Genomic DNA, 26663 nt, shown 5'->3' on the forward strand with positions numbered 1-26663 from the left:
GACAGTTAACAATAGTATCCTCTTCAGTGTTGAATATCTCATTATGTGATATATATTTCAGTGTTATTCGATACGGAATTACTTTCACAGAGTTCTAGAATAATAATATACTTTAGGTACTAAAACAGCAAAAGAGTTGTCAGGCACGAAATGTATCCCAATTATTTTGCTTTATATATGTCATTTATTAGCTCCAGAACTTTCCATGTCGATATATATATATTCCTTGGAAAAATATTATTTAACTTAAAAAAGGATCAATTTTTTGTTACCTATTTTAAGACTGAAGTTAGAAATTATTCTCCCAGAACGTCAAGTTAGTTATTTACACAAAAATATAGTTTACGGTATTTCAAAACTACCCTGTGTACCATTTGAATGTACATTTTTAACTTTGGATACTAAACACAGTTTTGGATCGGTGTTCGTCTAACAAGTATACTTGGATACTGAACACAGTTTTGGATTGATGTTCGTCTAACAAGTATATCTTATTGTAAGAGTTCGGTTTCTTACTCTCTTGAGGCTTATAGTGTATTAACATTTTGTTCGAACAACCCTAGATGTATTGTACATGCGTATCACCACAAATGCTGATTGGATGCTGTCTCACGATACACGCTGAACAAGAAAGTCAAACAGATAAGGGGCGGAGTCTTCAAAGCTGTCGCTTCAGTTGTTCAGTTAATTAATTGGGTTTCTTCACCCCTGTCAAGCAGCAAAATGGAGCGTTAGTTTTAATTGAGAGAGTTAACGGTGGTGAAGGTAATAACCTGTTTAAACGTGTTTTTTACTGTTGGAAAACTAATATTAAAACTTCTGATCAGTTCTTGCCATCTTGGTTCAGAAAAGAGGTCTGACGACATTTTCAGCTTGTAAACGGCTTTACTTTAGCATAATATATATATATATATACAGTTTATTCGATTCTCAGCATAAAGTCTTTAGCTGCCAAAGTAAGTCTATTTTCTGTGACTTATGATTTAGGTTATTCCTTCAACAGTATATCCCCACTTACCCTGAACAAACTGAAGAAATATAATGAAATGCTGTGAGACATACATATGAACTTGCATGTGCTAAATTCCATCTATTCAAAGTTTTCACATGAAAACATGTCTTAGTTTTCAAGCATAGTTTTCAATTTTCTACTAGTTTCTCGCGCTTTACATATTTATTGTATATATATCTACATTTTTAAGACCATCGGTGCCCCCCCCCCCAGTGGCACAGCGGTATGTCTGCGGACTTACAACGCTAGAATCCGGGTTTCGATACCCGTGGTGGGCAGAGCACAGATAGCCCATTGTATAGCTTTGTGCTTAATTAGAAATAAACATACAAAGACCATCGAAAATGATAATCTATCTAAATATAATAGTACTGTCTGTTGTATGTCCATGTAACTGCTTCACAGAGTGTGGATGGATCTTCACCAAAATTGGTATGGAGGTTCATTTGGTCCATGCGGGGTGCATACAAACTTTCAGTTTTGCATTTTGCCTTTGCGGTTTTTATGGGCGTTTTCGCGTTTTTTACTACTACTTCTCTCCCTCTAGATGGAACTTCACCAAATTTGGCAGGAAAGTGCATTGGGTCCGTGGGGAAATAAGTTCAAATTATCAGTCTTGCATTTTGTGTTTTGCGGTTTTTATGGGTATTAATGCGTTTTTTTTTCGCTACTTCGTCCCCTGTTAATGGATCTTCACCAAATTTGGCAGGAAAGTGCATTGGATCCATGGGGAAATAAGTACAAATTATCAGTTTTGCAGTTTGCGGTTTTATGGGCGTCAATGCGTTTTGTTTTTTTTTTTTCGCTACTTCGTCCGCTGTTGATGGATCTTCACTAAAATTTGGCATGGAGGTTTGTTGGGTCCATGCGGAGATACGTGCAAAGTTGCGGTTCCACATTTTGTGTTTTGCTGTTTTTATGGTCGTTTTTGTGGTTTTTTTTTTTTTTTTACAATTACATATAAGGGAAACAACTTTTCATGTCCTAAGATAACCAACCTTTCATTAATCATAAATTTACATAACTTCCGTCCAGGAGACGGGTACTCCACCTAGTAGTTAATAATGTAATAAGTCACATTAAATGTTGAATCATCAGTAGAATAAAACAAGTTCTACCTCAACTTCAATATGGAAGTTCTCTTTTTCCTGCAGTAACTACGAACATTCAATTATTCTCAGTAACACAGCTAAATTACTTCATTACGGTTTAAATGTTTAGACGTAGAGAGGAGATTAGATATAGCTACCAACAACTTTAGAATAAAGTTTTATGTTAATTCCCAATGTTTCGGCTCCACCCTTCTTAACAGTACACATTATATATATACGACAAAAGTCGACACATGACCTTTGACAAAAGCGGAAGGTGAACGTTAGACATTAATAAAAAAACAACCTTTCTTCTGGATATTGTGGTTGTGATATTTATTGCAATACATGTTGTACTGAACCAATGAGCAGTAAATTACTTTCATGTATAGTTCCTATGAGGAGTTACTAATTTTCCCTGTAGGGGCGTTATAATGTGACGGTCAATCCCACTATTCGTTGGTAAAAGAGTAGCCCAAGAGTTGGCGGTGGGTGGTGATGACTAGCCGCCTTCCCTCTAGTCTTAAACTGCTAAATTAGGGAAGGCTAGCGCAGATAGCCCTCGTGTAGCTTTGCGTGAAATTCAAAAACAAACAATACTTATACTCTGTACGAGCAGCGTACATATTCCATTTGGCTTTCTCGTACAGTAAAGAGAAAACAAAATCGCAAAAGTTAATATTGTATAACTTGGATTCATAAATGTCTTAAATCATTTTCTTCTTGTATCCAACTGCTATAGGTGACTAACGTTTGTAACATCTCTATTCCACATTATTCATACAAAGGTTTATGTATGTTCGTGCTTAATGTAACACGTGTCTGTTGGAGAGTGTAAGGATGCCTTATGATTGTTACACGGTTAATTCATAAATAATAGTTTTAGCAGCAGTTTAGTTGCATCTAAACTTAAGCGTAATAAATAATTAATTACTTACGACAAGGTGAACCTTATTAGTTACATAAAGCTATCTTATTTATATCAAACGATTATACAAAATATATGTTTAGAAATGCTGATATGTTGCAATCAATGATATACAATTGTATCATTTCAATCTAGTGTAGACGCTATTCTTTGCTGATATACGAGTTCTAACTCACAGTGCTTCAGGGTTCAAACTCTGCGTAGCTTCCAGGCTTATGGCAGTGATTTTGTCCTGACTGGTCCCCTTAAAATTACCGGAATTGGCACACAAGTACAATTTTATTATAGTTCTAGTAAAATGACCTCAAGCACTTTTTCGGTATGAATGAGTGGAGAGGTGTGCATATAAACATATAAACGATACTCTGCCTCTCTCATATACAACACTATCATCGGTCTGCCTGGGCTGATGGGAAATGATAAAGCTCAGAATCACAGTTAACAGTCTGTGTTACTAATTCACTAAAAGTCAAATATTTTGCATTGTAAAATCACAAAATTTCTAAGACATTTAAACGGTGTCTTTCGTCTGTAAGGGGATGAAAAGACTTTCCGTTCTTAATAAAGAACTCACTCTGTTTTCTAGTCTAAGTGAGTGCTGTCAACAACTATGACAGTAATCAATTTGTCGCTAGTTTTTTAAAAAGTTTTAGAATTCAGTCATATATTTAGAATTAATTGTATTTATTTATTTTTCGTCACTAAGTTTCTAGTAACGTAGCTCTCTAAGATCAAGCCGTAATTGCTCTTTGGTTTACTTGAGGATCTCAGTATTTTTTGTTTTATTAGTAATGTCAGAAGACTTTCATTAAAGGGTTTTCCTCGAGCCTTGCGCTAAAGGTGAATAAAGATATTAGATGGTTATAAACTATCGAAGTTTACGAGCTCTTCCCTCAAACGTTTTAAACCACTCTGCGAATTATTTTATGATAAAATCTGGTTTTATTTTATGCTGAACAGGTTTTATAACTTCACATTTATAAGCTAGACATCTGCAGAATATATAGACATTTCAGGTACTATTTAAACTATGCGCTATTTGAAGTATGAATGCTCAAACTTGACTAAAATCTAAACTTAATAATTCCCAAAAAATGCTTAATTCCGCAATTTAATGAACTTTAAAAATTTAAATGTGATTGTGTTATCTGGATACACGTTAAGATGGTTTTAAATACCTGAAATAAAATGATGAAAAGCACACTGTTTTCTAATTTCGATATATCTATAACGATAGTAATTAGTCATAAAGATATGCAGATGAACGGTTAAGCATGACAATATTACTCGTTTTAATAAGAAAATTTTCAAACTGAATATGGAAGAAAACCATATACATGTAGTAGACTGCTCATAAAATGTTAATTGCGAAGAAATAAATTCCACCAAGATTTATTCTATTATTCTTCTCGCTACTTTCCCAATACCAAAGTTGTAGTTTAATAGCTTTGAATTATATCATTTATGATAGCTGGTTTCAAGTTGAGTAAATGTCATGCTGCGGACACCGGCTTGGGTAATCTGATTTGTGCTAGAGGGCGCTTTTCATGAATCATGCCTTTTATAATTATTTAGCCACAAATAAAATATTAGTGAACCAACCACGCATGTAATACTATAAAAACATAGGAAACAACAAGTTTTTATAAACCAACAACAAAAAGGCTGAGAACTGTATGTTAAAAAGGAACGATTTTCGTATGCCAGGTATATTATGATTTGTTAAGCTACCTATTCATATATTTCCACACTGTATAGAATGTCTGCTGACAGTTGTTAAGTTTATTTATGATAACCAAGTTTGTTTGTGGCATCTTCTCGTCAGCTAGTTGTCTCAAAGTTGTACATAATTTCTAATAACAAAAACAAAACGAAGTGTATGCATAAAACACGAATTTGTTATTTATGAAATTGAGCATAATTTGGCCGAACCTTGTAAAACAATGATTTCTAATTTTTATAAGTAAGAATGAAAGAAAAGTGTATTTAATTAGCTATACTCATAACCAGTTTGATTTTAATTTTCGCCCTAACTGTAGGGGTGCTTGTTTTGATCGGATCCTCCGGTGGGTCAGCAGTAGGTTTATTTACTTACAGTGTAAAAATTAGGGGCTCTTTTCCTCACAGTGGACAATGTAGCTTTGCACCAAAAAAACAATATCAACTGCTTTGATAGGAGATGATATTAATTAATAGAATTTTAAGTGTGTGTTGTTTTTTTCAGTGAAATACTACATGTTAATATAAACTTATCAATACTAGTTTTTTAGCACATTATAGTTTTTATTCACATTAAAGCTTTCTTATAGTGCATGAAAATTGGCACATTCCACAAAATTCAAACAGAACTTTAATTTCAAAATGGCATGTCTCCCGTGTTATTGGAACGAGTTTTTATGTTTAAATATAGTAGATATGTACCAATATATCTTTATATTTTGCAATAATAAATAATTGTATAAATGGTGTATTACTCTTAATACTTGAATACCACAAAATATATATGAGCGAAACAATTAAAAATCTAGCATTGAGAAAATAAAACATAAGCTATAGTTTACTTGAAGCTGATTACTTTACACCTTAAGCTAAATTCTTGATGTAAAAAAAATATAATTATGAAAGTGTGCGTATATAAACGCGCGCGCGCGTGTGGGTGTTAATTCGGAAATTTTTTTTCAATATTATTGTTGTTTAATAAGATATGTAATTATTCATGCAAACAAGTATAAAATACTGATTTATTTAACCAAGATCTTATTCCGTCAACAGCTCTTTCAGTCTGTGGGTTTAGTGCCTTGTGTTGTGTACGTGTGATAAAAACAAAGTGAATGTGTTTATACATATATTGTACCGAAGAAATGACTGAATATTATCAACCAGATGAAGATTGGTGCAGATGTGTTATGACAATCATTCTGCAACAAACACGACTAAATATGCACCGTTTGTGCTTATATCTTCACCTCCGTGGCAGACAGGCGTATTGAGCTGGATGGAGTTCATGATTATAAAACAGCAATATCAGATATGGTGCATAACGGGCTGCTTTACTTCAGAAAAGAAAATCTTGCAAATCGTTTATTACCTCGTTAGAGATATATACATAGTATAATGAACAGTTAAGAATAATATCAATTTAGCACGAAAACGTGAGACGTTAGGTCTTATTTTTCACGTTTCATTTAGACATTTTTAGAAATCAAAGTGCATATAGGCCTTAACAAACAAACAAAAAAGAAATAGTGAAGTCTAATGCATTTATGTTTTTATTATAAATGGGTCGGTCATTATGAGTTGAAAATGAAAAATATTTTCAGTGGATTATATTATAATGTTCCAGTTAAAAAAAATGAATCGTTTTCTCTTTGTTTTTAATTGGCGATGGAATGTGTGTAAAAACGGTTAATGTAACTTTACAACTGAAGATTCATACTCCAGACTAGTTTTCTGGGGCTAATTTCATTAAAATGAAAAACTGTATGTCACTTTACAGAGTTTTTAAAGAACACTGACCGTCAAAATGGCTTTTGTAAATAATCAAGGATTTGAAAAATGTCAAAATATCTTACCTCTGTCTAAAACTGAAATTCAGGTTTGATCTCCGCAGCGGACATGGTACAGGTAGCTCATTGTGTAACTTTGCGCTAATACAAACATTTAATTTTACCTTTTTGCTAATATAAAATACATCTCAAGTTGTCCTGAACACTTAGACCAAATACTCTTTATATAACATGAGGGAAGTCATAGCTGTAATTTAAAACCAGCAGAATACTCGGAAATAGGGTCGCTTTATGTGGTAATCACCTCAGAATAAATAAAACATTCAGCTCTTTATAAAATCATCATATCAGAACCAAAATAACACTTGAAAATTGTATAAGGTAACCAGTTAAAAAACACTTACAACTCGGATGCACCACCAAATAATAAGATAATTGTCCAAGAAAGAACACCTAGAACTAACATACACCACTATGTAAAATAATTATCTTAGAATTAACCAAACATTTAGAACTTGAGTATTCAAACAAGTAATTAGATAATAGTTTTAAAATCAACACAACATTTAAAACTTCAGAACAATAACAATATTTAATTCTCTGATAATTGGTAGACAACTTAAAATTTGAGTACACAGCCACTTAATCGGGTAATAATCTCAGAACAAATAAAATACTTACACTCAACACCATCAGAACAAGTAGAATACCTAGAGCCTGGACTCAGCACAATCAGAACAAATAGAATACCCAGAGCTTTAGCTTGACACTATGGTATATAAATCTCAGCAAAACATGTATTTCTGATACACGTTACTACTTTGTAAGATAATCCTCTTAGAACCAGCTGAGCACTTAGATACTTGCTACACTATCACTATAAAAGGTCATCAATTTAATTCAGATGTATTATAACACTTAAATATTGGTTTACTCCTCTAAGTTATCAAGTAATCGTCTGGAGATTAACCGAACACTTGATAGTTGGGTACACTACTAATTAATAAACAACCATCTCAAGTTGGCCTTGATTAACCGAAGATTAACCGAACACTTGATAGTTGGGTACACTACTAATTAATAAACAACCATCCCAAATCTATTAAAATACTCAGAATGTAGATACATTAGTAACTCTTCGATAACTTGAGTATACAATCAATTAATTAGAAAATCTTAAGTATTATCATCAATTAGTGAGGTGAAATTCTCAGAACTGGAAGAACATTTATGACTTGGGCATAAATGCTAGTATATAATATAATAATATCAGAAACAGCAGAAAAATTACAACTCATGTACGTCATAATTTTACCAGTTAATCATCTCTGAGCCATACGTACACCTAGGAGTTGGGTACTCTATCCAAATTTTAAAATCATCAGCTCAGAACAATTAGGTTTAACTTGGACTGATTTAGTGGTTTAATGGTGTGAATCGAGTGACATACTGTTCACACATTGGCTGGTAACTACCGAGTAACAAGTACTGATGTGTTTAAAACTATGGACAATGCGGAGCTACATTAATACAATAATTATTCAACAACAGGCTTAATGTGGAAAAGCCTGTACGCATGCTGTTCCTCCCAAAGCTTCTGCCAACTGGCACGAAGAACCTTCCAGACAAAATATATAAAATAATGTGTGGAATGAGCTGAGACTCGTTAGCAACAGAGAAGACTAAATTGGCTGTAACGTACGCCGATCCACCAGATAATTACTGACCAGAGATCCAACAAAACTTAGAACATTATGATAGTAAAGATAACTGGGAAAGTTTCTTCTAAAATATGAAAGAAAGATTATCATTGAGTGATTCCAAGGCCAGCAATGAGCTAATGAATCAGTGAGATTGCATAAAACTAGCAGCAGAAGGATCCTATGGACAAAAAAAATAGCTGAAGTAAACAATGGCTTAATCCATTAAGTCACATAATATCTTTTAAAGTGGGTGTGAATGAGAAATAATTTGAACAGTGCTTATTGAAAAGTGTTCGATTTCTGAAGATGTCAGTTTAAATGGTAACAAGCAAGATGTGATACGCTTTCAATCAAATATGGCATACTGCCACAAAAGACAGACCAGTCTCTCTCAGTATGGCTTATATATATATATGAAAGAAGGAGGAATATACATCATTTCTTTGCAAAAAGCATGTCAAACGAGGCATAAACGGGATGACAAAGCAGTGGGCGTTGCTTGGTAATGAACTGCAAATCTAGTTATGTATAGCAAGTGTGGAGTGAAAGTTCAAAGGATTTAGTGTACAAATTATGAAGAAGTTTGGAAGACTGTACATAAGCGAAAACTCTGATGAGCACAAAATTGAACATTTTAATACAAAATTTCTTTATTGACCAGAGATCTTTAGTCAAGTTATAACCAAGTTAGAGAATGATATATCTGCTCTCCAGGATGTGTTAAGGAGAATTCACAGAACATCCAATGCCATTTATATTATCAAGAAGTAATTCTACGAATTCAATAAATATTTTAATACTATAGGAATTACTAGAATAAAATTCGGTGTCTGAATGCTGCAAATCTAATTGGGAGCAAATATACATACACATATTCGAGTGAAAGCAGTTTGGAGCTCAATAGACCTCTTATTTGGAGACTAACAGGAGATATAAAATCCGTGAACATAGAGGTAGTTTACAATACTTGGAAAAAGTTAGTTTTTTAAGCATTTGCACGATGTAAAATAGTGTGGTATTAAAAGCAAAGATACACCCAAGTCACGTGTAAAGAACTATAACAGTACCTAATCCAACATGGATTGTAAGATACCTACCTGCTAAACAATTCCAATAACGATTTCTATATGGCCATGTTAGCCATAAGGCCGAAAGTAGTTTAAGATATCATACTTTCATGTAGTGCCACAGGTATTTTTCAGATCGATCAATATAGATAGCATGTGCTAACAGTTAACAAATGCTTCCCAAAGAGATGTTTCAAGTTTTATCGTGCTGTCAGCAGTAGATCTTTGTCTGCAAAAGTCATATTGGGCTTTGGAAAAGTTATCCAATTCAAGAAAACAAACAAGATAAATATTAACTAACATCAAACAGAGGCAGCTAATTAAGGCAGTGGGTTTACAGTTAAAGGGGATTTTAAGGTTCCTCTGACGTTTTATAAGATATGGATGACAATAACCCAGCGACACAAATCAAGAAAAGTTTCCTCCTGTTAGAAGTGGCAACAATTAATAATTAAAATGGACTTAAAACCGAGAGAGAGAGATATGAAATAGCATCTCATAGTTAAAATCTTCTGGTCCAATAGCTGTATTGTCAGCTTATATAGCAGCAGTTGGACTTCCAAATTTACAAATGTTCTGTTGGTCATCAGACTAAAACGAGAAGAACACCTTCATTTCATGTCTTAAAGAAATTAAGGTGAGTAGGTGAAAGAACTAAAATGCCAAGCAAACATTAGTTAAACATTCTGTAAATTTCCTACTAATAAACTACTACTTGTCGAACAGGCTGCAAGATCAAAAGGGTATGGGATGTTTACTTCGCATTCACGTTTCGTCTTTTCCCGACGGATCTTAGAACTGTTGAAAAAGAAAGATACGCCAGAAGTAAAATTAGTCCAAGGTTCCCATAGGCTTTTCCAATTTCTAAGTCAGACCTGACAGTCTTTTGGCAGTCAGGAGTTCGAAAATAAAAAGGGTAATACTTCAATGTTTTAATACGTAAAGCGTAATGGACTAAGAGAATGGCCCAGCCTCAATAGACTCATTATCTGACATTGTTTTTCAACATGGATTACAAGTTGGATCATACTGATACCTGCCACTATTTCTCAAAACAAAAGGAACATGATTACCTGGTGAGTTGTAGTCCACCAACCAAGAAAAGACAAGACAAAAAGACAGACAGCTCAATCAAAGAAAAATCCTGAATTAGGGCATAAACATAGGTCAGGGCTCCAGAGTTTCAAGTTGAAATGTTATGATCAGACAAAAGGTACCCCATCGATCTACTCCTCCCATTTGTATCATTAATGGCTCTGATGAAAACAAATGGAAACAACAGCTGATCTATTAGATCATCAAGAGCTGCCTGATCAATATCTGTCCCATAGTGATAGATAAAGATCTCAAACTGTGATCACACTGCCAATGTAAACATATCTAATTAAATGGTACAGGCATTGAGGGGTATGATGGTTGATAAGTAACAACACGCCTCTAGGAACACGTCCAAAACACAACCTGTCTTTCTGCAGCATTGAAAACTGTCATACTGATAAGGTATTGATAGGTTTTCAGGATGTTTCCTGGAGATACAAAATGGTTGATAAAACAATTATTAGGGTATTGATGCCATTGAAGTTAGAACAAAATTCTCGACAGTTCTAATGAATAAAGTAATCATAAATACTTAGAAATTGCTATGAGTCTAGAGAGGAACACTTCGAATTTTAAATTTTCACTCTACATTATGAGGGGAAGGAGCAACTAGTGTATTAATTTTCATAGAAACAGTTATCTCCATCTGTGTGCAGTTATTTCTGAGAGCAATGTTGTGACTACACAGTGATCTAACAGATAGGAACTGGATTAGCAGGATCCAAACACTTTTTAGGGTGAAATAGTTGTAGGGAAATAAAGCATAAACGGACGTGTATGCTAGCACAACCTCAAGAGCCAATAAAACATTCTCGTAAGGTAAAAAAAAAAACAGATGGTCATAATTAGATGCCTAGCTGAAATAGTTGAAAACACAAATTCAGCATTAAAACGATACGAACATTTTATAAACCTCGGCATACAAAAGATTATTTAGAATTTTGATATGTTTCGCCTCCTTTATCTCTTTTCTCTTAGGGTATGATAATAAGCAGGTGAGACTTTCATATTTAGCTAGTTTACATTACAGGTTTCTGTCATGTTCTTTATTAGCACAACAGGTGCAGGTAAGAAGTCCCTAGTCGAAGTTTGGAATGCCAAAATCGCTGGTTGTTGAAGCATTTGAGAGGATTTAGGTTACTATTCAGTACAATATATAAGAGTTACCTCGAAAATGTCAGGAGACAAGATAGAGTAAAGGTAAGAATATGAAGCCTGGTCAGATCATATGATCCATTGTTTCTGACACCTTAGAATTGCAGTTCTGAGAGAATCTCTATTTTAAAAATGATGAACTCGTTAACTTGAAGTGGATTGAAGAGATATGAAGATTCACCTTTTTAGGAATCTCTTAAGTGACCTTAGATATCAACAAGAGTTCACTGTTTAAGGGATTAGAGGTTAAGATGAGTATGCCACCGTAAAAAAGGTTCGTAATCAATCTTAGTGGGCCAGTGAGCTAATCCAAGTCCTTCTTGTTAAACAATTGTAACATTTTAGCCTAATATGTGTCAGATAAGAAGTGCACAATAAAGAAGTTATTTATATAGCAGCAGGTGTCAAATTATTTGAAGTAAAATTTTTGGTTTGGGCCTTTGAAAGGTATCACTTGCGATTTGGAGGTTAAATCTTTCTCAAGTTCATCAAGAAACATTAACGTTTTATAATCTTAATATATACTACGTCCTATATTGTCTCTTTGTCTGCTCATTATTTCCTTCGATTGGTTTGGGCCTTTGAAAGGTATCACTTGCGATTTGGAGGTTAAATCTTTCTCAAGTCCATCAAGAAACCTTAACGTTTTATAATCTTAATATATACTACGTCCTATATTGTCTCTTTGTCTGCTCATTATTTCCTTCGATTGGTTTGGGCCTTTGAAAGGTATCACTTGCGATTTGGAGGTTAAATCTTTCTCAAGTTCATGAAGAAACATTAACGTTTTATAATCTTAATATATACTACGTCCTATATTGTCTCTTTGTCTGCTCATTATTTCCTTCGATTGGTTTGGTCCGAGAATCCCCCAAATCGGACAAGATACTAAATCAGACCCAAGAAGTAGATACCCTCTTTCTCACCCCGTGTTTAATGTTCATGCGAACGTTCGTCACAGGCCAATTGTTAAATGCACGCCTTAATTATATTATAACGTACATTTGGAGTGTTATATATATATATAATTAAAAGAGTAATGTGCGTGAGAAGCTTACTAAACTTCATTAAACTATGCAAAAATGAAATTAGGAGTATGGAAGTACGGACCACGTCACCATATGCGTAAAGGATGGGTGAGTGTAGATAGTATTATGCATTGCAATTGGAAATGTATTTGAAAATGGATCTACCACCCTTTAGACACCAATCTCAGATAGCAGGGTTTACGTGTTAATGTTTTATGAGTTAATTTCTTCGTTTGTTTATAGACACTTGGAGTACAGGTACCATCACCATGTTGAGTTTTAATACTTAAACCGATACCCAGGTTTTGAAAGCATCACTGGATCTGGTGTCTCTTACTAGACGATCGATCGATTTTTCAGTTTTGATCAAGCGATTCGGCTCAAAGTGTCTTTTATATTAAAGGTTTTTGGAATGTTGTGGAATAATATTTAACCGCACAGTTATTGATACAATCCGAACGTTCATCAGAATCTTAAAGAGCCCTAGATTACGTGAGTAATCTTGGCAGGTCACTTAACTGTTTAATTACTTTAAGTACACACAGCACTGCCTTTACATTTTATAAACTTTGACCATTCAAATACAAAATACCACAAACAAACAAATGTTTCATTTACGAAGAACGAGTATTCCTCCTTGTTAAAGATGAAAGTAAAAAGTAAATATTTTTTGTTTGTGTCCCATTTCTTTCATGCTCACATTTGGTACATCTCTTATACTGCTGATTTGCCATCTGTAGAATGTAATAAATATAAAAACCCTAACTGACAAAACACACAATAAGGCTGTAAAGAAAAAGAAAATCAACAATTAGTATAAAAATGTATCTAAGCAAATACAAATTTTAATATGTAACTGAAATCGTAACATAACGCCGAAAATTATCAATTTATTGAATTATATAGAGTCTTAGTCCAGAATTTCGGACCAGTGAACCAACAAATTGTTTATTAATTGCTAGTATTTCATACGATGATAATAATTATTATTCATTAATATTATTTCTTTCTTACCTCTTTTTCTTCTAATTTCTACAACGAACGAGTCGACTGGTCAATCCTATCTAGATATCTTCTATAGGTTCCACAAATACACAAACTATAATATCAATGGTTCCAAAACTGTTGGAGCAAGTTAAGTTAGGATTTAAGTTATTTATTTGTGTATGTGCCTTGGATTACATTTTACTTGTCGTTCTTTTTAATTAATCCATTACTGTGCCTTTTGACCTTTAGGGTTTTTGTATTGATTACGGTTCTTTGAAATTATCTATCCAATAACTTACTTTCTTTTTAATAGAAGAAAATAAAATTTACTAGAAATGCATCGCATTACGACGTTAACCATAAATATCATAATTTACCAATGATCACTTTCTTGATTACTGGTCATTACTGTATGATCAGTGCAACTGGTCATGTATGACTACCGATTTTTTTACTCAGTCGATATAATTCATTATAACTCTGATGTAAACATACCTATAGTACTATCATCTCCATTCATACCTCCTCAGTTTACTCTATACCTTAGCAACAGCCATAAATAATGACAACACAAAATTCCCGAAATACCTCTTGTTGACACCAAGACAGGCATGTAGTGATATGTTCTAAACACCAAAAGACACATCACAACAGTAGAAGAACTAACAACTGTTGCATCACCACCACCAACAAGAAATATTGTAACGTTTGTTTCGTACTCTTGAAAAGCTTGATGTCAAACACAGGAAGGTCTCTATTAAATTTTTAACAACCACGAAGTTATTCCAAAATTCCTGAACTTATAAGACGACTAACTGAAATCTCCAAAGCTCTTCTGCTTATCGTTGCTGTCAAACTAGAAATGTACTAAAGTTCTCTTATTAATAAAAGCTTAATGTTAAGTGCTATTTTACAATAAAAACATGCATGTAGGCTTTTAGGACATAGCAAAGAATTTTGGAAATATTACTTTTGAAAGTTTTTAATTAAACCATAGATGCTATATGATAAAACGTTCTCCAGTTATGATGCGTTTCATTGGAGGTACTCTACCACGTGCTCTCGACTCTCACAATTCCAACAGCACCTTAAATACTGAGCAATCCACAATTAAGCAGCCAATCATCAAAGATCATGCAGAGCACTTAGGATTTGAGATATTAATGTCTGAAAGAGTAGAACATTTAGAACGAATATGATCATACAAGATAATCATCACAGAATCATCATTATACACTTAGAGCTCGGTGCGCTCCCCACTCTGTTACTTAATCAACTGTAAAGTAGAGAAACACTTACATCTTTGGTATATCATCACTATAGAACATATTCTTTTTAAAACCTTTACTACATTTATAACTTCGGTACCGTAAAACTTATCATAAGATCAACAGGAAACATAAAGATTTGGTGAGTACACTATGACCTTGCTAGATGATCATCTCAGAACTGAAAAAAATACTTAAAACTTGAGTGCGTTACCAAATTATCTCATAATTTCCTCATACAAGAAGGTCACTTAAAACTCGGGTATTACCTCGAACATCTATGGTTATAACCTAAAAATCAATGGAACACTGAGATTTTGGATACATCGCCATTTTTAATATAATATTTAACATAGCACCAACAAGTACTTGGAACTTATGATCACCAACTTTCTAGCAGGAAGTCATCGAAACACCAATATAATAAATGAACCTTCGGTATGTCAAACAATCTTCTCAAAATCATCATCACCTTAAGAATTTGCATACACCTCAAAGTTGAATGGTAACATTTCAGAGCAAGCAGGAGACTTGGAGCTTAAGTGCACCTCCTCTTTATCAGTTAATCATCCCAGAGTATCCAGGACATTTAGAACCTAGGTATAACATCACAAGGTAACATAATCCTATTAAAACCAGCATAAAACTTAAAACATAACTTGTGTAAACCATAATTATATGAGATAAACATACAAAACCCACACGTTGTGCATGCTATCAATTTAGCATACAATGATCTCTCAACCAGAACAACACTTCGAAGCTGATGCACTGCAACGTTTTCAGGTAATCATCTGAGAACCAGAAAAACTTAAATGCTGGGTATATCAACAAGGTATAAAGAAATCATTTCGGATCTAGAACAAACTTAGAAGTTGGTTAACTATCTCACAATCAACAGCACCCTTAGACCTTAGGTTGCCATTTCAGAACCAGCAAAGCAGTTAAGTATTTGATTTATTATCTCTTTATAGATTGGTCATATCAGAAACAGCAGAACATTTACAAATTGGTTGCATCACCACAATACAGAATAGTAATTGTATTTTATAAGAACTGTTACGAGAGAGTACATCCTGGCAAACGTTCCACGGACCCTCCATTGTACGCGAAAGTCTTTCTAAAACCGCTTTTAAACAGAACAAAGGGATAAACGTTCATGGGAGCTGCAATGGTGGATTCATCAGATATGTGTTCAAAGGAGATTACTTTTATTTTAGTTACTTGGTCATCTTTCTCATGAAAACAGTAAGTGATTCTGAAGTATGGCTCGAAGCTTGTGAACATTTAATTTATGAATCTTCATAGAAATTGTATTCTGAACTGTGTCGATAATCTTATTTCGGAAAACAAACCCATACGACGTTTTTATGAGAATAGCAAACTTGCTTCTGAAAATTAAACTCTCACAAGCTTGATTTAATTGTCCATGTTTAGCTCTATATTTATGTAAGTGTAAAACTATCTGATATGCAACCTTATCCATTCTTCCCTTTTCTATACATACATGTTATATGTTTTCATATGTATTTTCCTGATTTGATTAAACGGCCTTTCTGGAAAACATTTCCAGTTTTCAGACAAGCTGTCTATTAATAATATTGTTTCCTATTATTTTTCCACTTTCAGTTTTAGGGAATATACTAAAACTTTTACAACAGTTTCAGAATGAAATGATATAAATACAGTCAACATTTACCTGTAAACAAAATGCTCCAGTTTTATATCAAACGTAATAAAAACATATCTAACAAAGTAACTATGAACTTTATGCAGCTATAATTAATTATACATTCGAAGAATACACTTTCTTACAAATACCGCATCTTCTATGCTCAAAATTCATGGTTTTAAAATTGGTGTATTTTTTTAAGACTATTTAAAGTTATGCTGCAGTTTTCACACAGTAGGTGGTATCGACTTCAATGTGTGATTTTTCGTTTATCTAAATTTAAAACAATCTTGAATTATTTCATTACGTTAAATTTCGCCATAATTTCTTTCACGTGCATGCACAAAAACAGGTTTGTTCGTACCTAACAACGCCTTCGCGGGTCTGAAGTTAATTCAGTTCTTTATATACACACTTCACCAATGAAGGTATTTTAATACGATGGGGTCACTACACCAGAGAATGGAATGTGCTTAAACAATGGAGAAGTAGTTTACATTGAACTTATTATGGAAATTCTTAAAGATCTAAAACCAACATATAATTTGACCTACACCTATTGAACCAACGAGAAACAGGATGTCAATGAAGTTACTAAAGTTACTTTATGTGAAAACATATGTATTTGTAAAAGAAGTTGCGTCAGGACAGTGTTTGGAACCAACAGTAACCTAATGTAATTCAGTACAATATTTAACAAGAGAGAATCCTCAATAACCGCGGCAGTAATTATATCTCAAATCGGTCAAGAGATGGAGCTATGAGTTAAAAGTTTGTACTTGAGAAAAAACACCACTAGTAAAAGGAAAAGCTAGTGAGGACGTTCACGACTGGAGGACGTCCATTCTTCACTTAATAATAGGATTTTTGATAAACATTCTGCTGTTAAAAAATAAACAACTATTTATTTAACACAAGGTTTCCTATTGTGAATCCACGTGACCAATATATTTGTTTTAAAATGACCAACCTGTGAATAAGCTATATGAAAGTGCTTCGAAATATTTCACCAAGTATCATCTTGTGTAGAACCTAATCCTGCACAGCTACAAAGCACCCATAGCCTAAATGTATCTAAATGAAAATTTTCAAGATGAATGGCAACTAATGCATACATTGGCTAAGCGATTATGTCAGAGACAACTAGTAATCAGGTATATCCGTCCCTAATTTTGAGCTGCTGACCAGATGAAAGGCAACTAGGGGCACCAGCTTGCCACGAGAACTTTGCCAGGCTTTTTTAACCGAATTATGGGATTGGCTAACGCTTTTACGAAGCACCCACACCTGTACGTGTGGAATATCTTCGTTATCATCACATCACGAACATTGGAACCTTTGATTCACAGTCGGACACATTGAAATTGAATCTCAGCGTCAATCCCATAAAACAAAACTGTTTTCTTTGCGATATTTTTTATATGTAAATAACAATACTATAATTTTGGCCAAAATGTTTGCATATTTTGTAACAAATAACAACCTTATTATTCAGATGGAATATAAATACACTTAGCACACTGTCAAACTGAGAAATGCATGTTATATTAAACATCTACATATGCAATTTATATAATTAGACAGGTTCTATGGGCATTTGGCCGATTTTTTAGAACAACAAACATTTTTATCAGACACCTGTAGAAAAGTGTGTAATTCAGCATTTCACCAATCAAAACAAAACTTTAACAAAACATATGTGATGACAAAATACATCAAATTATTATAAATAGTAGCTGTAACATTTTAAACATTCACTACTTAGTTGGTCCTCCTCGTCCTCTAATAACCTCCGCAAGATGACATGACATCTAATCTAGAAGGCGTTGCAACTCAACTACAGTAGCTGGTTTAGGATTCGTGGTTAGCGATTTTCCTGCTCAGTTCTCTCCAATAATTCTCAATAAGATTACAATCTGGAGAAATTGCTGGCCATGGCAGTCTTGCAACGTCCTCCTGGTCGAGATAATCCTGTAAAATATCTGCACTGTGGGCAGTGACATTATTATCATGGAACACAAAGTTATTGCTAAATGTTACCCCAGCATATGGCATAAATATCGTCTCCATGTGATGAATAGCTGCCAAAACATATTCTGCACCACCTCTTGTGTGTTCCCTGCGAGAAAGACAGTCTTCCCTTTTCCTGGTAAACGACGAACACGAATATTACCATCTGCTTTAAAAAGCCGAAAATCGGACTGATCTGAAAAGATGATATGTCGCCAGTGTCCTAACTGTAAGTTGACATGCTGTCATGCCCAAGTAACACGGTGACGGCGGTGAATTCTAGTTAACATCGGTTTGCAAAATAACCTTCTATGATCAATCTCCTAACCACTTTTCTTCTGGATATTCTGATAAGAATGTTTTAATGCCATTCCTGTCTTAAAGTGTTATAAGACTTCTTTCAACTTTAACTCTTAATCTGATCACAAGACGGTCATCTCTGGCAACGTTTCCTGTTGTACAATGACGTTTCAGGATTCTGAATACAGTAAATTTGGGGTACTCCTCTGTTCTAGTAATGTCCGTTTGCTTCATACCATTTCTGGACTGTCGAACAATTTGACGCTCTATAACTTCTGCCACGTGACGAGGCATGACTGTACAAGTACAGAGAAATTGTCTGAACAAAGCATTGATCTCTTTAAAAAAAAAAGTATACCAAACGCACACCCTTTTATACAAAACAGGTGTGTATGTATGTTTTAACGAACAAATGTTCAAAACAACTGATACAGACCAGAATAAAAACCTCTACATGTTTGTCCGATCATATGCTATTTTTTCTGTTACTACTCGGGCATTTACTCAATGACTACTCCATGGATGTAGATAATAACATCAATATAGAACAGTATGCCAATATTTTGGTCAAGACTGTACATTCGTATCTTTATTCTGTTGCGCTAATTAATGAGAAAGTGAGCGATGGCTTGCTTGACGTTTGCTTTTCAGTTGCAAAATAGTTTGTCGGAACTGGTTTCAATTCAAACAAATATATTGTGTTTGGCAAAGACCGTTATAAACAATTTACTGATTATTTAAATATGTGTATATAGCTACCCAAAATACAAGAATACACTAATGTCGTTTCCCTATTAGCCAATCAATATATATAATACTTTATTTAGCCACTTGTGTGAGTCTTATATTTTGATTTTGCACTGTTTACTTCAAGTTATGGGTAGTAAGTCCTCAACTTTATGAGGTTGTTGTTCTTGGAACATTTTTGTCATATAAATTACTCTTGCATAATATAACTACTTTATAGCATACAATGATCATAATTGCTTTAATTTCTTATAACATCCCAAGTTACTGTTACGGTTGGGTGAACAATTGTTACTATGATAATGTGTCGTGCCAGGTATTAGCTAAATAAATTGGCAGTCACTGGCTCTGTACACCTGAAGAAATATGATCTAACTGAAATTTCATGTTAGAGCACATTAAATGAGACATTGGTTGAGAACTGGCTCATTGTATTCAGTTTTAGTATTCATATGCTTAACTAATATATAGTGTTCATATGTAGATGAGTATGAATTCATTATGCAAACACCTGTTGCAGGAATGTTTCTTAGCTCTGGCTTGTGTCAAGCCCATGTTAATTTAGACAATTTAAGATATTATCGATTATCGTCATAACTTACATAGAGTTAAATATTTATATTACTAGATAAAACTCAATAGAAAATCACATTTGTTTTGTTCTTTTTCAAAATTATCACAACCTAATAAGAACTAAAACCACAGTACCAAACTCTAAAAACTAATTCACGTAATCTGCTTCACTGGAAAGTACTGCTACAAATATATAATGCCATTTTCAAATGTTGGTTTCCTAGTAATGAATACAAGTTTCATACCTTGATCAATTCTCGAAAAATTAAGAATTAAGAACATCTCTATAATTCTACCTTACTGACACTTAATTCTGCAATATTTCTATAAGTTAACCATTTGATACGAGTTGGTTTGTTAAGAATTTGCCGCAAAGCTACACGAGGGCTATCTGCGTAAGCCGTTCCTAATTTAGCAGTGAAAGATTAGAGGGAAGGCAGCTAGTCATCACCACCCACCGCCAACTCTTGGGCTACTCTTTTACCAACGAATAGTAGGATTGCCCGTCACATTATAACGTCCCTACGGCTGAAAGGGCGAGCATGTTTGGTAGGACAGGGATTCGATCCCGCGACCCTGACATTGCGACTCGGGCGTCCTAACCACCTGGCCATGCCAGGCCTGATACGAGTTGCTTGTATGTTTCCGTGTTTTCAATGTAAGAATCGAACTGGCAGGTCTTTTGTAAGAAAAAGAACAAATACTCTGTGTATGTCTTGGAAAAGTATCTTAGGGGACAAAGGTCAGCAGCAAAAGCAACAAGAATGAAATTGAGATAAAAATTTATTTAGCATCACAATAAAACATTATGCTACTTTTATGTGCCCCCCCCCCCCAGTGGCACAGCGGTATGTCTGCGAACTTACACGCTAGAAACCGGGTTTTAATACCCGTGGTGGGCAGAGCACAGATAGCCCATTGTGTAGCTTTGTGCTTAATTACAAACAAACAAACTTTTATGTTTTTTTTTTCTATATGTTCAACTATTGATTCAGGTAATAGTAAATCAATGGAAATAAAATTTTAAAGTATAACATGTATGGTACAAAAAGATCTTCCATACTGGACGAATCACGTGGTTAGTCAAGCGATTTTAAAACAATATATCAGAAAGAGTTTCAGACAAATACTGCAAACCGCTGAAGACAATATCCACAAATACGTTTATGAAACATCAAGAAAACATAAGCCCTATAATACAATTTCAAATTAATATCTTATTAAAACTTTGAAAAACAGATGCCTTAAGTACTAAAACATCAAATACATAAACTTCCAAATCTATGAAATTCAAATATAATCATGGATATAGTTTTTGAGGCGGAATTATAGGTTTGTAATAAGACTATACAAATCACATTCTTCAGAAATGTATTGGAAGAAGATTTAAATGTGCCTAGATTAGTACATAAGCGTGGGAGTTCAAATATAAGTTTGGAAGCTTACGCTTATACTGGGTTATCTGTACTTGTAGTTCTGTAGCTCTAGGATTTTTTAAGAAGTTCAGAATTTCCTCCTGCAATTGTTATATTAAGAATTTTGAATCTTACTTCTACCAGTCCAAACTGTTTCCTCATTGGTCTCTCGGGCCTTAGAGACTATCAGGTTGACCTTGCTTGGTTGCTGATCTGTGTGCACGTGAAGGAGATATAGTAATCACTGGCCAATTGATTTTCTTTGATATGCGCTATTAGGGAGTCAGAAGGGTCTGTATAGATCATTGTAGATTTCGAATCAAGACCTGATTTTAGATCTCAGTGTGTCCACAACATTATCTTATATATATATACATTCAAGTTTACTTACTTTCATTTTGTTGTGGTTAAAAAAATATTATTTTTTGCAATTCTTTGTTCGCTGTTTTTTTTGTTTTTTTCTTGCAGTATTCATCCACCTACCATATCTTTGAAATTGCGTTAATACGGAAGTTATTCTGTTCTGTATGACTTAAGGCTTAAGAGCATCGCAATATTAATTACTTGTGTTGAAGAACGGAGAGGCCTTTAAACCTTTTCTGAAGGAAGTCGTAATCGGAAAGATATATTATTTCGTAATGTTTCTTTCCTATTTATATATTTTTGTATTTTCTAAGAGATTATTCATAACTTCAAATTCATGCTGGTTAACAGTGTACGTATATAAAAAATAAAAGACACACAAACATAAAGAGAAACCTGTTTGAAAGAATGATTTAGTTAATCATATTTAGTGCACTGTCTACTAAAACAGTGGTTTTCAACTGACAGTACATGATAATATTCGAGGTGGTACATAGAACGTTTATATAGAACAGAGATGTCTTAGGTAATAATAAAAAATATATGGACTGTCTATTAGAACAGTGGCTTTCAATTAACTGTACATGAGAGTGTTCGAGGCGGTACATAAAACTATTATCAAGAAAAGATATGACTTTCCATATTTACTTTATGAAAACAATAATAATATTTACGAATATTTATTTATTTATTATTTCATAATTAATAGCAATACTCTAATCTGAATTCTGGATTTTAATTTCACCGTCACTATCTCAAGTAGAAGTAAAAAGTTTTGCTTTGGTCAAATAGTACACGAACTGGAAATGTTTGAAACCTCTGTCCAAGAAGAATTTCAAAGTATGCCTAAATGCAATAATATTAACTTGAACAAATCAGTAAACGTAATATATAGTATATTTCTATGGATTTCTCCTCTTTATAATATTTTTAGTTGACCTTGCAATAACGTTCTAGGCTCTATGCTTAGTCTTTCATGAACATCAAACTTGACGAACATAGCTGAGAGCCCGAAACATCATCTCAAGACCAAAACAGGATAGGAGAAAATCATAAAGCAAAGATCACATGTCAAATACACTGTCTAAACGAATCAGTCGAAAGTACTAAAAACAATGATCCTGTAGTCGATATTATTTCTAGTTTTATGTACAACATTTTAATGAAAGTCCAGTCCGGAGTAAACCTACCTACACTCACAAATTCCAGAAATAAAAATCAGGAAGAAGCTTGCGACCGTCTTCGATTACATACTATTTAGATTGACTTTCTTTTATGTCTAGTTGGTTGATTATTGTTAAGCGCGAAGCTAAACAATGGGCTATCTGTGATCTGCCCATCACAGATATAAAAATCAGGAAGAAGCTTGCGACCGTCTTCGATTACATACTATTTAGATTGACTTTCTTTTATGTCTAGTTGGTTGATTGTTATTAAGCGCGAAGCTAAACAATGGGCTATCTGTGATCTGCCCATCACAGATATAAAAATCCTATTATTAGCGTTGTAAGCCAGCGGAGTTACCGCTGACCCTTTAGGGGCTGTTATGTCTAATTTATAATATTTTTGTTTACATTCATACATATTTTTTTACTAAATTTGTAATTAATGTTTTCATTATTCAATTAAAGCTTTAACGCAAATATTATCAATTATAAATAATTAGTTACTAAAAATTCGATCGGTTAATTCCAACAAGGAATTTATTGTTAAACTACTGAGTTACATAATATAAAGCAGAATGAGAGTACGTCGGACATAAAATAAAAAAAACACTCTTTATTTTACATAAATTACTCAGGATAAGAACAATATTTTGCTGGAGTAAACTCCAGGTAAAAATATTTTAAAACTCGATTTATCTACTTACAAATCAGTACTTTTCCATAGTATACAGAGAGAATCTGTTTGTTTCTTAATTTTCACGCAAAACTACTCACAAAGATATTATTATATATATGGTTGGAACTTCTTCTTACATATAAGTATTCATGAACAACGACAGTTTTCTAGAAAATGATTATCAAGTGTGATATCTCAAGAATTAATATTCATAATTCAGGTCAAACATTTTTGGTGAAATAGATGATATTGAAAATGCAGAATTATTTTGATAGTAAGCAGCATTCTTTATTAAACCTTGTTACCGGGCTTGGCCAAGCAGTTAACGTGCCCGGATTGTGAATCTGAAAATTTTTTAATCACTTCTCGGTGCTGAAAAAAAAAATAAAACAACAAAAAAAAAACCTCACTCCTCAATTTGGAGCCGTGACGGTTAAATTTCACTTTGGTCAGACGAGAGAGAGAAGCTGACAGTGGATATGGTTGCCTGGCTGCCTTACCTCAAGTCTATGAAATCAAAGTTAAAGACGGTCATGCTCATATAGCCTTTTGTGAAACTTTCAACAAAACTTCTGAAACAATGAACAATTACAAAGTTCATGATACGATATCTTCTTCCATGTAAAACTGTGTATCCATTGTTATGTCCATTGTTGCACTTGCTTGATTTCAATCAATTTTTGGTCTAATTTAATAGAAGAAAATCTAACGTTTAGCCAAGAATAACCTTACGATAAATCACTCATCAAACTGTATCTACATTCGAACAAAAGGTCTAGCATCCTGAGCGCATGACTAGGGAGTTTCAACTTAGACAATTAACCCGATAACTTTTCTATAACAAAAGACATGCATTACTACAGTAGTATCAAACTACGGCGTGCTTTTCTTGGCGACTTTTATTACCTTCTGATCAATTCCTTAATTAATTCAGATTAGTTAACAGTTCTTCCTGCTATTGTACCTTTTTTCGTACTGTAGACTTCCCGTGGTTATGCGTAAGCTTGAGCTTACTGTTGGAGTTCCGAAATTTCTGTAAAAAAACTCGCGTAGTTGAAGAAGTTATAGTATATTTATGAAATTTACTTTGTCTTGTGGTATACTTATATATAAAAGTTATTATGCTTGTTTCGATATCGATTTGTCTAGCTGCATGTCTAATTTATTTTTTCCTTAAAACTTACCTTGTCTCTATATATATCTCTATCAGAAAAGCTTACGTTGCTTTTGCATTTTCAGTGTTATTATAGCTCTAATATTTCCTTTGTCTAATTTGATGTTGATTTCAAAACTGTAAAACTTGATGTGTTTTGCAGTGACGAGTTGATTTGTTTTACTGTAAAAATTACTTTTCTTATATTTAACATGGATTTCTGTGTGTTTCTCTGTACAACTTAGTTTGCCTATATCTGGTTATGTATATATCTAGTTGTAAACTTTACATTGTCTATACTACTTTCCATGTGTCTACTTTATTTGGCATGTCTCTTTTCTGAAGTTGTTTGTTGATTTTATGTAAAATTAGTTAGACTATAAATATTACATTATCATTGTTCGACTTTCTATTCGTATTTTCTTTCAACTATCTATTTAATAGACTGACACACGCGAAGATGATCCTGCAAAGTGAGGGTTAAAACACTCTATGGTATATAGTTGTACTTCCACTTCTAATAGTTATGTTACTTACCAGGTATGCGATGAGATAGGAATCTTGGATGTCTAGAAGCAAGAAACCATGGATATAATGGATACGGGTCTCGGTTCAGGAGAAAAGGAGATACGGCTTGCAATGAGGATGGGTTGGGCGAACACAGATACGGTGTCGAAGTTTCTTCAGGAGCAGTATACACGACCGGAGGTCTCAAGCCGCCGTAGCCGGGAAAGGATTCTAAACATGGAGGGGCAGCTCTAGCAATAGAACAAACGGGCCTAACAGGCAGAGTCCGACACGGCGAGTCGTGACTAACAGTGACGGGCATCATCCAGCCACTAGGGGAAGAAGAATCTTCACGTGTTGGAGTTGGTGATAAGTTCTCTACATCCATGCTTTCTTCAAGTTGAGCCGAATCTCTGTGACCATCTTTTCCAACCAAAGATTCAATGGAAAATCGGAGCTTCGGCTTAACAGGCAGTGGCACCACCGGCGCCATGGTTACCACAGCTGCACACATCCAACTGACACAACAATAAACTGAGAACTTAAACAGTATGACAGAAATGAATTCAGGAAAGCTGATTGGTATATAAAGCTAAATATCAAAAGTTAGATGAATGTTTGTTGACAACTCTTTCCTGAAATAAGTAAACCGAAGCAATTTTGTAATAGTTTTAATAATGAACGCCACCCGGGAACTCAGTGTTCTCTACTAATATATTTATTATCTTATTTATGAAGGATCCGCTCACAGGCCAGCTGGTTCCCTCAATGGTACCCAACAAACTTGTGCTTGAGCACCTTGCCGATGCAACATGCGGGCCGGACAGGTTCGTTACACACTAGCGCCATCTTGTGCCAAGTTCTTCACGCCACACAAGAATAGCAGCGGCTATCAAATTTGATTAACATCTAGCGTGTTTCAGATCTATGAATGAAGTTGTAGACATGATACAAAGTGATGTTTGATAAGGGTAGATAGTTTGTTGATATTAGAAGGATACCTGAAGTCCTCCATGACCAAAAGTTTTAGTAGCTGAACTAACAGGTAAGAAACTTTCTGACGCATGGTTTGATGGTTCGTGTGTAGGTACATTTAGAAGCATGCTAATGTGAATATGTAGCTAACAATATTCTAAAATATGGTATTGTTGTGAATATATAGCTGGCAATATTCTAACGTACAGTATTGCTATGAATACGTAGCTGGAAGTATTCTAAAGTATAGTATTGTGGTTAGT

The 26663-nt window shown here is 34.0% G+C and overlaps 1 protein-coding gene across 1 annotated transcript in view; it reads right to left on the reverse strand.

The window, feature by feature from the left end:
• LOC106459571 (homeobox protein EMX1-like) overlaps window positions 1–25918 on the reverse strand; it is a 35364-nt gene extending 9446 nt beyond the window's left edge. The window contains exon 1 of the mRNA XM_022386074.1: window positions 25456–25918. Coding sequence (XP_022241782.1) covers window positions 25456–25918 — 463 coding nt within the window. The remainder of the gene's footprint in view (window positions 1–25455) is intronic.
• Between the last annotated feature and the right edge of the window lie 745 nt (window positions 25919–26663).

This window comes from Limulus polyphemus, unplaced genomic scaffold (genome assembly GCF_000517525.1).
Source record: "Limulus polyphemus unplaced genomic scaffold, Limulus_polyphemus-2.1.2 Scaffold630, whole genome shotgun sequence".
Lineage (NCBI taxonomy): Eukaryota > Metazoa > Arthropoda > Merostomata > Xiphosura > Limulidae > Limulus > Limulus polyphemus.